Source organism: Nanorana parkeri, unplaced genomic scaffold, assembly GCF_000935625.1.
Source record: "Nanorana parkeri isolate BGI_ZX_2015 unplaced genomic scaffold, ASM93562v1 scaffold540, whole genome shotgun sequence".
NCBI lineage: Eukaryota > Metazoa > Chordata > Amphibia > Anura > Dicroglossidae > Nanorana > Nanorana parkeri.
The window spans coordinates 387,895-401,668 of NW_017306808.1; the positions used below are offsets into that span (position 1 = coordinate 387,895).

The window sequence follows — 13,774 nt, forward strand, 5'->3', positions numbered from 1 at the left end:
TATAGAGGAGGTTGCTAAACTTTTCTGACTTCCACCTAACCACCCTCTATCGTAACCTGTTCCCTTGTAATTACTCTGGTCATCTGGTTGCTCTATTCTTTGCTCTCTAACCCACATCTTCAAGATCTTCCTTTCTGCTGGTATCTTTCCCTCCCCTCTATAACATAAACGGGGCACTCCCATACTTAAAAAAACCCTCTATGGACCCCACCAGTCTGAACAACGTAATACCCATCTCCTTGCTCCAATTTACCTACCAAGTTTTAGAATGCCTACACTACAACCGTCTGAACTGCGACCTCAGTGATAACTTTCTCGACACTTTATAGTCTGGCTTTCAACCTCAACACTTAGCTAAGATTTCCTTCCGTGTCAACTTCAATGCTATCTCCCCTCTCCTGTGTCTCCTTGCATAGAGATTATACTACCTTATCTAAAACCTTGACTCGTTGGCTTGTGAGAACTTCCTCCCTATTGGCCTGCCTTTACATAGGCTATTCCTTCTTCAGTCTCCATGAATAACGCTTCCAGACTTCACCTTACTTATCATTCAGTGTCCACCCCCCCTCTCTGCTGATCCCTCTACTGGCTTCCACTCGCTCATTTTTTTTTTTTTTTTTAAAAATTTAAGGTCAGGGTCTGCAGGGTGCTATAGAGACAAGAGGCCGGTTTAACCAGTCCCTCCGTACTTGCAAGTGATTCCAGGGGGGACCTGCCTATGTTAATCCTACCTCCCGGAAACTGAGAGCTGAAGGCGTGGGAGAGCTGTAGATATCGGAAGCCAAATTTGGATGGGATGGGGGCAGCTGGCTAGCTCGGTGAATGTCCTCAGGGAGTTGGCCACTACTATATCCGATATTAATTTAATTTTACGCGTAGCCCAAAAAGCAGGATCCGGAATTGTGTAAAAGTGGGGCAGTTGGGGGTTATTCCACAAGGGGGTGTCTGGAGAGATAACTGTAGCAGCCCCAGGACACCAGGCCAACCCCGTGCGCCAGGCCCTGATAGTAGTTCGCATGGATGGAGTGAGAGGGTAGGGGGCTCTCGGTCCTCTATATAGTAGGCCCTTCAGTGCCTCCACCGATTTCAGGATGGCCGCTTCCAACATGACCGAGGAATTGTTTACATCAGCCGAGAGCCACCAGTTGGCCGTGACCAGTTGGGTAGCCAGGAAGTATTTATGGAAGTCCGGGAGTGCCAAGCCTCCCTGGGTAGTGGGGCGCATAAGGGTCGTGAGTTTATACCTCGGGGGCTGAGTCCCCCACAGGAAGGAGGAGATAATTTGATTAATTTGATGAAAATAGGGTTTAGTTAACCATACCGGAGAATAACGAAAAATTTATGAGAATTTGGGCAATATCTTCATTTTAACTAGGTTAATCCTCCCCAAGAGGGACAAAGGTAAGTTCGCCCACGCCTTCAGTCTCTGTCTCATATCACCTAGGAGCGGTAGTATGTTAAGTTTGATAAAATCCTGAGGCATGCCTAGCAGGCTAAGCTTGCGTCTAGCTGACATAAGAGCGTCAAAAGTGTCAGGAGTGGGGGACAGCCCATAACTAGAGAGGCAATCCGCCTCCGCAGCTTGTAGTTCATCCGTGCGTGCTGAGTCCTCCTTTTTTATTGCCTTCTGGAGGGACATGTAGTCTCCTCTCATACATGCCTTGAATGCATCCCACACAACCCCCGGCCCCGCGGACCAGGCATTCAGCTCCCAATATTGCGCAGCATATAGGTGAGGGAGACAGATCCTCCGAGCCGCCGGTCTGTGTGCTCACCGACATCTTGCTGCACTCAGCCAACACAGCCAAGATGACCGCCTCCGAGACTCCACGAGGCCTGCCTCCCGAGGAACGAGTCGATCTGCTCTTATTGCGTTTCATGTAGCCCAGTTCTGAGAAGGCGATCTCAATCAGGAGGTGTTCCGGTTCGCCTGAACCCAGGTAGGTCTCAGAAAATCAGTACCAGGATAGTATCAGGATGGTATATGGAGCGGAGCTGTTCTGGCACACGTCTGCTCGGGATCACATGCTGGCCACGCCCCTTCCACTCGCTCATTTAATTAAATACAGAATACAAAAAACATATAAAGTCGTGACCAACATTGTCTCAAAATATGACCCAAAATGTCCTGTTCCCAAGCTCCCACGCTCCCACATCACCTTCTCCCATGTTCGCCTCCATGACTTCTCCAAAACCTCTTCCATCTTCTGGAACTCCCTACTCTAATCTTTCTGGGTATCTGCGACTCTGTCCACCTTTAAGCGATCCCTGAAAATGAATCTCTTCATGGAAGCCTATCCTGTCTCATGCTTTTACTTCCTCCAATAACTTATCATCCTCCTCACAGTTATTACTATCTTTTGTATGACTTGCTTCACCCTTTTAGATTGTAAGCTCTCACCAGCAGGACCTTCCTAACCCTTGTGTCTTCAATTGTACTGGAACTGTACTATCTCCATATTTAAAAACCTCTGTGAAAACTGTTGGTGCGATTATAAATCCTGTATCATTTTTATAATAATAATACTATCAAATTATTATTGTTTGGACTTTATAGTTTATTATTAATAAGTTTTTCACTCTGCTTACCCAGTTCTTTCTTAAAACTCTTTATAATTAAAAGGAAAGTATGGTAATTACTGCAAGACAAACATTTTCCTACTGTCAATAACCTTATAATTACCCTTGTGCCTAGAATCTAGTGAACCCTCAGTTTACCCTAATCAGCCTTTTCTGGGGTTTTTTGTGTGTGTTTTTATTTCTGTTTTTAAAAAAACCAATAATTTCTGTTTTTTTTTTTTTTTGTTTTTTTTTTATAGCGTTGCATTAAAAATATGAATTTTTTAAATATGTAAATAACTGCAATTCTTTGTACCAGAATCATAATTTTAAATCTAATTTTAAAGAGGACAAATTATAGAATAAATGTGATACTTTTTATCTACAGTAGTAACAATATCGTTTTTTAACACTGATTTAAATAAGAAAACAATTTAGTTTTATATTTTGTTTATGGGTTGCATTAAAAAAATAATTTTTGTAAGACATTGTGACCGAAAGAAAACCTTGTTTATCTTTAAAAAAAAATTATATAAGTATCTTATGTAATGACAAAGTTATTGGCGCATAAACAGGCCTATAGCAGAGATCTAAAAATTGCTTTGGTCTATAGGGGATGTGCAGGTGTGGCAACTAAATTGGTTAAAAAGGCAGTGCTATTTAATGTGTTTAAAATTTTTGTATTTTATACTGTTCAATGCTTAACATTTGTGTGTGGATGTTTTTCTTTCAGTGTGATTTCCTATGACTTGTCTGATGTACCTACATCTTTTGTTAATTCTATACCTCTGGTTGCCATTTGTTGGTCTTGTGAATGACTATTGTTTTCTTTGTGTACTTGTGTTTTCCATATGTTGATATTTTTCCTCAATAAAAACTTACATATAAAAAAGGAAAGTTGATTCTTCTAAAAAAGGATAATCGAAGAAAGAAAAAAAATAGAGAAAGGAGAGATCCATCTAAAGTTGCCCATACACTGTACGATTATCGTGGGAAATCCCGCGATCGTAAGATAATCGTACAGTGTATGGAAGGCGTGCGACTGTTTCTACTGTACGGTCGCACGTCTTCCGTCGAACAAGCAGGCTTAAAACCCCGCCGAGAATCTTACGATTCTCGGCGGTTTAGTGGCCTGCTTGTTTGACAACTGCCGAACGGGCCGGTGTGCGCACACTGCCCGTTTGCAGTCATCGGAAGCCCGCCCCTCAGCGGGGCGGGCTTTCGATGATCGCAAGTACGATCTGCCCGCACTTTTTCCATCTGACCACAGAAAAGTACAAACAGAATACTGTTAACACATTTGTTGGAATACTGATTGTTTGGGTTGCATGATCTCACTTGAGAGGGGTCTCAGGCAACCATACGAAAAGGTCTGTGTAAGTGACAGTCCAGTCTGTGTAAGTGACGGAGGCCACCACAACAATTTGCTCTAAGCCCAGTCATACACCTTCCTGAAGAAATAGTCGTACAATACCAAGAAACGCGTAGACGGTGTACCTGATCTCCTTCTATGACAAAAAAATCATATACCAGTAAATATCCAAAACCTCTTGGACTCCAGGTGCCTCTTCTCACCTTTCTTTAAGGAAATCCTTATTTTGGGAACACCCCTTCAGTTACTTTTAAAAAAGGGCAGTGCTATTTTTCAGAGTTAAAACAATGAATAAATAAGACCGTAATTGGAAACAGAAGTAACTATATATGAGTACTGTGCTGTTTGTGACTCAGATAATCATCATGATGAAGATCCCTTAGCACAAAATCAGGAACATTGAGTTAGTTCTGGAAGAAACAAAATTGCTTACTTAGGTGTAGTAAATATTTCTGAACATGTTCTTAACTGAATGAAGTTAATGTTTTTTGTTGGTATTTAACAAGTATCATTACCTTTAAAACTGGAATAATATTACAGGCTCTTCAGCTCTCTGCCAATAAAGAAAAAAACAGTCCTAAAAAAATGTGTAGGAAAAACCTGGTGAACTCCTTTTACCCTACTAGAGTATAGAACTAAGTGAGCCACAGACATTAGATTGCGGTTGGACATATAAATATATGATCTGGTCTCCCTCAGGGCTGAAAGTCAGGGGAGCGCTGCTGAACATTCTGCAAGTCTGTCATTTCAGATCTACAGACAGGTATCTCTGAAAGAAGAGGTGATCAGAAAAGCTTGAGATGGTTAAGCAGAGGGGGTTAATAGTGATATTAATCTGAGTATCCTAATGCACACCAGTATTTAGTGAAATATTTGCTTTGTACAAGAGTGTACCAGACATTGCAGGCCCATTGCCTTTCATTGCTCACCTTGGTAAAAGCATTTAACATTTAAAAGCATTTGTGTAGGTTTAATGTCTGGTGCAACACTGGTTGATATATTTGTTTTTCCTCATTTCCTTAGGAGGGAAAGAATAATGACAAGTTTGACACACATCCCCGGGACCCATATGCACTTGCTGCATACCTCTTTGCTCATAACCATTTATTCTACATGCTGGAACTGACCACTGGGCTTCTGTTGCTGCTACTTTCTCTGTGTGAGGCCCCAGCTGTCCCCTTTCTCCGCCTTGACATCTATGTAAGTAGGACTTTTGTGTTTGTGTGTTACCGAGTTAAAGAGAAATTCAAGGAAGCATGTCATGAGGGAAATACCATTGCAGACTTTCTGAAAATACAATTTGCCTGGCTGTCATGAGGACCTTATGAACGCATTACTTTTCTGGGTCAATGACTTGGAGTACATATGCATCAAGTCAGGATTTGTGATATGCATGCTTGATCCAGGTTAGTGATTTAGAAATGATTAGTAGAGGAGGATTATGCAACTGAACAGTGAGAGCCTTGAAGCAACACTGCAAATGATGCATGCCTGGGATCAGATAAACTTTTTGTTTAGTATAAAATGATTACTTCTCGTGTATGACCTTCCTTGCCTGTTGCATCTGTTTACATATTTCAGGTCCATGCTACTCTGGAATTACTTGCCCTGGCTTTTGTGGTGTTTGAACTTGGTATGAAGATGAGATGGCTTGGGTGTCATACTTTTTTGAGACACCGCAGGACTATGCTAAAGGTCTGAGTGCCATTGTAAATTTACGATATTTGATCTTCAGTAAATAATGTATTTTCATTATTGTATATATTGGTAATTAAAGTCACATTGACATACCCACTTATGTCCTTCTGTCTATGCATCTCTGCAGAGTTGTGTTTTATTGGTTCAGTTTGTGGAAGCTTTTGTGGTGCTCATAAGACAGACCTCCCATGTGCGTGTAACAAGAGCCCTGAGACCTATTTTCTTAGTGGACTGCAGATACTGTGGGGCAGTCAGAAGGTGAGAAAGGGTTATATACATACATATACAAATAGGGGGGAATTTATCATAGCAATTGCTAGTGTTTGAACTCTCATATGGTCGCTTGGGATATGTTTGCGCAAGATTTATGGTCCTAGTGTAATGTTGTTCATACATGAGATTAAATAGACTCCAGGAAAGAAGACTTTTAACTCCAGGCAAAAAGCTTAACTGTTGCTTCTTGAAGAAGTGGTTGTGGGGACTTCTTAGGTAGCGATTGTTTTGTTAGGTGATGCTCCAGTTTCAGACAGCCGCAGAACTAGTGCAGATGTAAACAGTTGCGAACTTTCGCAAAACAGGCGCAATCGGAAACATAGTGCAAGCTCTGGTCAAAACAGGCGCACATGCTAAACAGATTTGCATATTAAAAAAAATTATCTAAGAGGCTAAAACAGTTCCAGTTGCTTTTGATAAATTCCCCTCACAGTGTAAAGGTGTGCACATATTGTGTGTTCCATAGACCTGGGCATCAGTTGTGTCTCTGTAGTGTGGCCAGTTGTATATGTTATACTGGAAAAGATCTGATTACTGGGATGTCATCTAAGCTGCTGGTCACTTGCATCTTCACTATAGTGTGATCAGGTGTTTAGAAGATTAAAGGAGAACTATGGGGTCAGGGCTTTTCCCCATAGTTCTCCTAAAGGTAACGGGAGGACACAAACTAGCTTCCTCCCGTCACCCAAAGCTCAGTATACCGTGAGACACAGCTCGCGGAATACTGAGACGCTGCAGCCAGGACGGATCCCGACAATTATGTCTGGATCCGCCCAGCTGCGTGAGTGGCAGCTGGCTCTGCCTATCTAAAGGCAGAGCCAGCTGTACCCGCCCCCTCCCCCGTCCGTTCCTTCAGTCAGTACCGGAGGATAGGACAGGAGAGGGGGAGAATCCCTGCAGGGAGCCGCGAGTGGCAGTCACGGCTCTTTGCAGGGACAGGATCGAGAAGTGAGCGTGCGACGGTATGTATTTGCTCATTTCCCGATCTATTGAGACAACTTGTGACAGTTTCATTGTCACACGTCGGCTAGAACTATGAGGCTGAGTGATTTTTTCACTCGCCTCATAATTCTCCTTTTAATAAACGCAAAGCCAACACAGCAGGTCTGGACAATTTAATGTAGAGATCTGCAGACTCTCTTATCTGGCAATATAGACGATTTAAAATCAAACACTGCAATAGAAATCCAATTTCTTAGTATACCCTCATACATTGATATTGCCAACTATTTTGTGCTTGAATACTATAGTGATTACCTAATAAATTAGATTGTATGTTAATAGTACTGCGGCTTTTTGTTTATTAGAAACATTGAGGACAGTTAAAGGAAAATGCTTTTTTGTGGCATTTGGTTAGCAAATGCTTATTCTATATAGCAGTAAATGGAAAACTCTCTTGTCAGTTTATATGGTACGATAATACTGAATCTCTATACAGGGGCATTTTCTTTATCAATTAAGTACTTAGTTGGCTGTCTGTTCATGAAAATGTAAGAATTTTCTATTACTCCATAGGAACCTGCGCCAGATTTTCCAGTCTTTGCCACCATTCATAGATATTCTGCTGCTCCTTTTATTTTTCATGGTCATTTTTGCAATTCTGGGTAAGTTTTTAATGAACAAATCTGTGACTGTAGGGACATGAGCGCTTATTCATGGCTCTTATATATGCGACATAAACAAGCTATTTAGACCTTTTTAAAGCTGAACTCCTGGTAGATGCAAGAGACACAAATGAATACAGCTCTGTATTCATCAATACATCACTAATTGTATTTTTTAATGCAAGCACTGTAGTTAGCTCAATTTTGTATCAGTTTCTTGGAACCAACTGTACAGCAGAGCTCCGAATGGAGGAGGGAGAAGCAGCACAATAAGCCAATCAGTTGCCCTGCAGTGCAAGGAGAATAGAGTTGAGCTCTGCAATGTGCTGCTTCTCCTTTCACTGTTTAATCACAGGCTGGGGGAGGGACAAGAACTGTAAGTTTTTTATGAGAAAAATCAGGTTTCCTTTCCGTGTCAAACAAGGCTGTGCTGTGTCCTAGAGCTGTGTAAATCGCAGAACTAGACGGACAGAAATACAAATTCCTTAGCAGGTAAAAAAACTCCCATAAATATATCTGTGTGGGTCACTGGTTTGCTAATGTTCAGTTTGAACTACTGTAATTGTTTTGGCATATTGACATTGATATATAAGAACACCTGAGTTATTTTTATTCTCTGTTGGCTTTTATAGGATTTTACCTGTTTTCTTCAAACTCTTCTGATCCAGTAAGTTCTAGCCCTTTCCAAAGATTTTCCTATTAGTTCAATGAATGACAGTGCCTGTGCTACCCTTAACTATCTCAGTCTTACCTTAAATATTATTAGTAATGTTTTTATTCATACATATATTGGATGGCCAACATTTACAGTTCTGAAATTAAAGCTGTATACACTATATACTTGTTCATGTGTGGCTCCAATCACTCAGATGTGTTAACAATAAGGCCAGCTTCACACATATGCATTCATTTTGAATGGCACCCCTGCACAGTAGGGATGGAGCTCTAGTGCACCTGTGTTGTAGTCAGGGCCAGATTTACTCTCTCTGCTGCCCCAAGGCCAGGTTCCTCAATCCCCCCCAATGGAGAATGGCAACCATTAATCATGGATTGCTGAGATTTGTAGTCTTCTATAGCCGGTTGCCACTCTCTTTCGCTGTATAATCATTAATTATACACCAATGGAACATGGCAACCAGCTATAGAGGACTATAGATCCCATCAATCCATGATTACGCATCAATTATAAAGGGGTGCGTGCAGATTGCACCGGGGCTACATTTGGGTCTCGGCAGGGCTGCGTTTGGGTCTCGGCAGGGCTGCATGCGGGTCACACCAGGAATGCATACATGTCTCAGCAGGGTTGCGTGTGAGTCTCAGCAGGGTTGCGTGTGAGTCTCAGCAGGGTTGCGTGTGAGTCTCAGCAGGGTTGCGTGTGAGTCTCAGCAGGGTTGCGTGTGAGTCTCTCCAGGGCTCTGTATGTGGCTGCTGGGCTCTCTAGGGCTGAACGGGTGGGATCCGGGCCTGTGCGGGGCTCCAGGGCTGTGCTAGTGGGTTTGGGGCTGTACTTTGCTGTGCCGGAGCTGGGAAGGAGAAGGAGGCAATGTACAGCTGGACCGACGCTATCAAAAACAGCTGCCTGAGGTCCCCAGCAAGCTCAGGACCTCAGGCAGCCGAACTTCCTAAAAAATGTAAAGGGCCAATGCCAGCTGTGCCGCCTCTCTACTCCCTGCCGCCCAGAGGCCATGGCCTTGTGCGGAATCTGGCCCTGGTTGTAGTGCCCGGTAATGCACTACTGGGGCTTAGTGTTTTAGAGAATTGCCACTGTAGCTGTGCAGTTGATCATGGCGGCGGTGCTAGAGGCTGGACAATAGTTGGCCTACAGGTAAAACCTCTCCTGGATGCAAATCTATCTAAAATGGGGCAGATTGGCTCATTGACTAGTCATATGTTGATAGGAACAAAAAAGAGTTTTCGTAATCTAAAATCCACATTTTCTACCCAATTCAGTTAGGTGTATGGTGTTATTGTACAAACTATTCTACAGAGTGGTGTACATGTGTAAGGTGGAAATCTTAGATCTTAGTGGAACTTTGCTGTCCCATGGCATGCATACAAAACTGATGGAGAGTCAACATACCTGGTTACATGGAGTAGGAAGTAAGTGTGGAAGGGTGTAGGTTTATTTGTTGGTGTCCAGTTTTTTTTCTCCATCGTCTATTGAGGGACACAGAGAAGTTTGGGTTATGCTGCTGCCTTCAGGAGAAATGGACACTAGGCAAAAAAAATTAAAAGCCTGTCAATTTAAGGACATAACCCCTCACAACTGCCAGTTTCACTTGGTGTCCTCGGGAGAATGGATGTTTCCTTTTCTTTCTTATTTTAGTTTTTTTGTTTTGTTTCCTCGTTGTATTTTTACTATAAAGAGGCTGATAGTTGAATCGTATGGATAAGTTAAACCCTGGACGTTTTTCTGGTTGCAAGGACGCAGGACATTTCTGGTCTCAGTACGTACGCTCCATCCTGCGGTGATCCGGACTTTCATTGTCGTCTCTTCGTTTCATTAGGTCATGGCCACAATTATCTGGGGATTCCTGTTTTGGTGAAGGGAACAGGGCCATGGAGTCATATGTATATGTTTTATTATACCTAATGGAGAAAGGTTATTTATTTATTTTCTCTTTCTTATACATTGGCCATGTGCATTGTCTCACCATAAGCTGTTATGCTTTAATGTGAGTTTTTTGTCACGGTGCGGTTTGAACACCGCTGAGACCCCTCAATGGTGACTTTTGGACCATATTTACCAGCGATACAGCCACTTTAAGTGCTTAGTCTTCTGCCTGCGGCAAGAATATAGGCGTTTCATCTGTGTCTCTCACCTCACACCGGTTGGGAGTAGTATTGAGAAATCTGTGGTAATACACCTTTTATGTGTTGCAGATATTTCTGCTTCCAAGAGGAGGTCTGAGCTCACTGTAACGGAGGAATCTTTCTCTGAATTACTGTACTGTTTGTAAGGCAGAGATTGTTTCTGGAAAGGAATGTATCGGTGTCCAATACTGCCTTAACTGATTCTTCCCTTTTTCTTACAAAAGGTGAATTTTCTTCTACTATGGGATTTTTTTTTTTGTCACGTTTGGAAAAACTTGTTGTACCTGTTCAGAAAGGTAAAAAGCATTGCATCTCCCCTTCTCATGTGCTTTCTGAGGATGAAATGCCTGATATTTCTTGAACTGCTGTTGCTTTTCAGGAAGATTCTGTGTCTGATGGGGCGTTTGTTTCTTCGGATGAGGATGGGGTCTGCTCAGGCTGATTTTTAGTCATCTGCAAAGTAGCTGCGATCGTGTTCGGAAGCACGGGGGGAATCGCAGCGGGAAACCGCGCGATCCGCACAACCGACTGGGGTGCCATTAGAACATAATGGCACCCACAGCGTGATCGGTTCACACCTTGTCGACTCCTGACCGCGTGGAATCGTGCACGATTGCCGCAGGGTGAGGTGTCGCCTGGGTGTGAACCTCGCCTCACCAAAAAGGTTGCATTGATGAGCTCCAAAAAAAAAAGAAGCATACTACATGTTTGAGACTCGAATGGAATGTATTTTAGTTTTGCAAGATGGGCACCTCAATCAGTGCTGAAATTGTTGTTGGCTTTTAAGTACATTTTTAGAAATGTAATGACCATTAATTATCATGATAATTTACTAAGTGGTTCATAAAATGGATGATTTGACTAACCTTGTATTATTTAAAATCTCATTTTGTAAATTTGGGGTAGTTAATATGTTAAGTGTTTTATTGTTCATTGCCTGTTGTTTTGCGTGGGAAGAGTACATTCATTTCCTTTTTGTCTTTCAGTATTTTAACACTCTGGAAAATAGTCTTGTCAGCCTATTTGTTCTTCTGACTACTGCCAAGTAAGCACCTCTTACCTTCTATTTGTTATGATACTATATAACCTGTCGCTCACACTGATGGCAATGCACCTTTTTGTGTCATAGTTTTCCAGATGTCATGATGCCAGCTTATTCACGCAACCGGTGGTCCTGCATCTTTTTTATTGTTTACTTATCAATTGAGCTGTATTTCATCATGAATTTGGTAAGCATGGACCTTCAATACTATTTCATAAATGTAATTGTTCCAATTGTTGTTGCCACAGATGTTACAATGTTTCAATTTTAAACCAATTAAAACTGACAAATTGTTATACTTTCCCTTTAAGTAAACTAAAGGATATTGGGGCTATCCTCCTTCTAATGACACTGATTTGGCTTACTTATTATTAAAATTGTTTTCATAATAATTTTAATGGAGAACATAACCCTAATGTCTAAACGCATATGACTTTGTTTTTTTTTCTTTTAGAAAAGCCTTAGTAGCACATCAGGGAGTTTAAGTGGCTTTGCTGTGTTTCTGCCCTTTTATTGTGTTCATGGTTCTTACTAAATCCTGGACTGACTCAAAGATCTGCCAGTAATTCTAACTGGGTAGCGTTGTGTTCATTTTCCTTTCCATGATGTTGCTACAAAGTGTATGGCTGCCCCAGCGGAAGCATTAGTGGAAGCTCATTTTATGGCTCTTCTGGTTAAAGAAGAGCTGCGGTAAAATGTTTTATTAACCCTTGCAGTGGGGCTACCCACGCACTGCAAGGGTTAACTGCTCGCTTTGGTCTAGGTTAAAGAACAAAAGTTATACTCACCCGATGCTATGAGCTGGCTTGTTCTTAGACTGGTCCCTTCCAGCCTCTCTCCCTGTCCTCTGCAGTGGTCTAAAGTCCCATAAACCATCACGCCTATACACTGTATAGACGTGAGGATGCTGAGGAAGATTTAAATGCTGCAGCAGGGGAGTAGACAGGCTTGGGACTCAAAGTGCGGGGGTAGCCCCACTGCAGGGTCAAGAACATTTTCCTTGAGTTATTTAAAATATCTGACGGGTTAAGTATGATACAACAGGAACACTTCTTGGAGTATGTTCTTTTTATGGCTTGGCATTCAATAAATATTTTTTTTCTGTTAAACAAGATATGTTTTTGTGTGAGGCACTGAAGCTTTTTTTCCATGCAAAATCTAGTGTATGCCTAACTGTGTCATGTCATATTATCTTGTACTCACTGCCTTTTATACTGTTAAATGATTACCACTAAACTATGTGGAATTTCCTAGACTGTAAATTACTTCATTTGATACTGTGGTATGGCAGCTGGCTTTGATTTTAGAAGTTATAAGGTAATGGTGTATGATTCACATTCTAATTTTCTCCTCCTCAGCTTTTGGCGGTTGTGTTTGATACATTCAATGAAATAGAGAAAAAGAAGTTCAAGTCTCTGCTTTTGCACAAGCGTGCAGCCACTCAGCACAGCTACCAGCTACTGGTTAATCCACAGGTATAAAGAAAGAATTCCAAGTGATTAGAATAAAAAAATGATTTAACTAATTTACTAAAAAAAACAAATGTAATGCATTTATTTAGAAATGTATAAGAATGCACGAAGCTTGGCATCTACAAGAGCTTTCTCTTTACACATCTGAATCCTGGATCTTGTCATAGGCAGTGAAGTAAAATTTCCAGGTCTATGCCATAAGTAGAGGACAATAATACCTGAATACACTTTGCAATTCATAATCCAAACACATTTTTTCATCTGTTGGGTGACTTGTTTTAGAAAGAATAGTATAGTACCTTGGTTCTCAACTGGTGGGTCGTGACCAAAAAGTGGGTCGCGACCTCATGTTCAGTGGGTCGCCACATGCTTTCCACTTTTTTAGGGTAGAGGCTCCTCTGCCTCCCCCTAGCGCAGCACTGTCAGGTCTCTCGCCAAGCAGCCATTTAAAATATGCTGCTCGGTGCCGAGTGTCAGCTTGAGGTGGAATGGGATTGGGGGTATGGCCGTGAGGGAGCTCCATCCATACGTGCCTTGCTTACAGCTCCCTAATGTGTCCTGTAGAGGTGCCTGGACCGAAGTGACATCACATTCTGGCTCCTGGCACCTCTACAGGGCATGCAAGGGAGCTGTAGAAGCAATGCACATATGGATGGAGCTCCATCACAGTACAGCAGCCCAAACTGGACCCCAGGATGAGGATCCAATCCAGTTCTCGTAAGGAAGGGAGACTGGGTGGATCTTAAAAATTTTTTGGTAGTGTGTACCCTAATTTCGTGCATTCCATTGCAGTGCGACTTGGGTCGTGACTTGATGACCAAGGACAAATGTGGGTCCTGAGGTTACACAGGTTGAGAACCACTGGTATACTAGAACAATTTATCTGTGTATAGACAGCCTCTACGGTTTATTTACGCTTGAGTTACCATGCATTCTGCAG

At 42.1% G+C, this 13,774-nt stretch overlaps 1 protein-coding gene across 1 annotated transcript in view; it reads left to right on the plus strand.

The window, feature by feature from the left end:
• The window catches only part of TPCN1 (two pore segment channel 1), a 56,575-nt gene that overhangs the window by 18,609 nt on the left and 24,192 nt on the right, over positions 1 to 13,774 (plus strand). The window contains exons 3-10 of the mRNA XM_018561743.1: positions 4,955 to 5,131; positions 5,513 to 5,626; positions 5,757 to 5,887; positions 7,418 to 7,506; positions 8,139 to 8,173; positions 11,307 to 11,365; positions 11,450 to 11,549; positions 12,721 to 12,837. Of these exons, the coding sequence (XP_018417245.1) occupies positions 4,955 to 5,131; positions 5,513 to 5,626; positions 5,757 to 5,887; positions 7,418 to 7,506; positions 8,139 to 8,173; positions 11,307 to 11,365; positions 11,450 to 11,549; positions 12,721 to 12,837 (822 nt within the window). The remainder of the gene's footprint in view (positions 1 to 4,954; positions 5,132 to 5,512; positions 5,627 to 5,756; positions 5,888 to 7,417; positions 7,507 to 8,138; positions 8,174 to 11,306; positions 11,366 to 11,449; positions 11,550 to 12,720; positions 12,838 to 13,774) is intronic.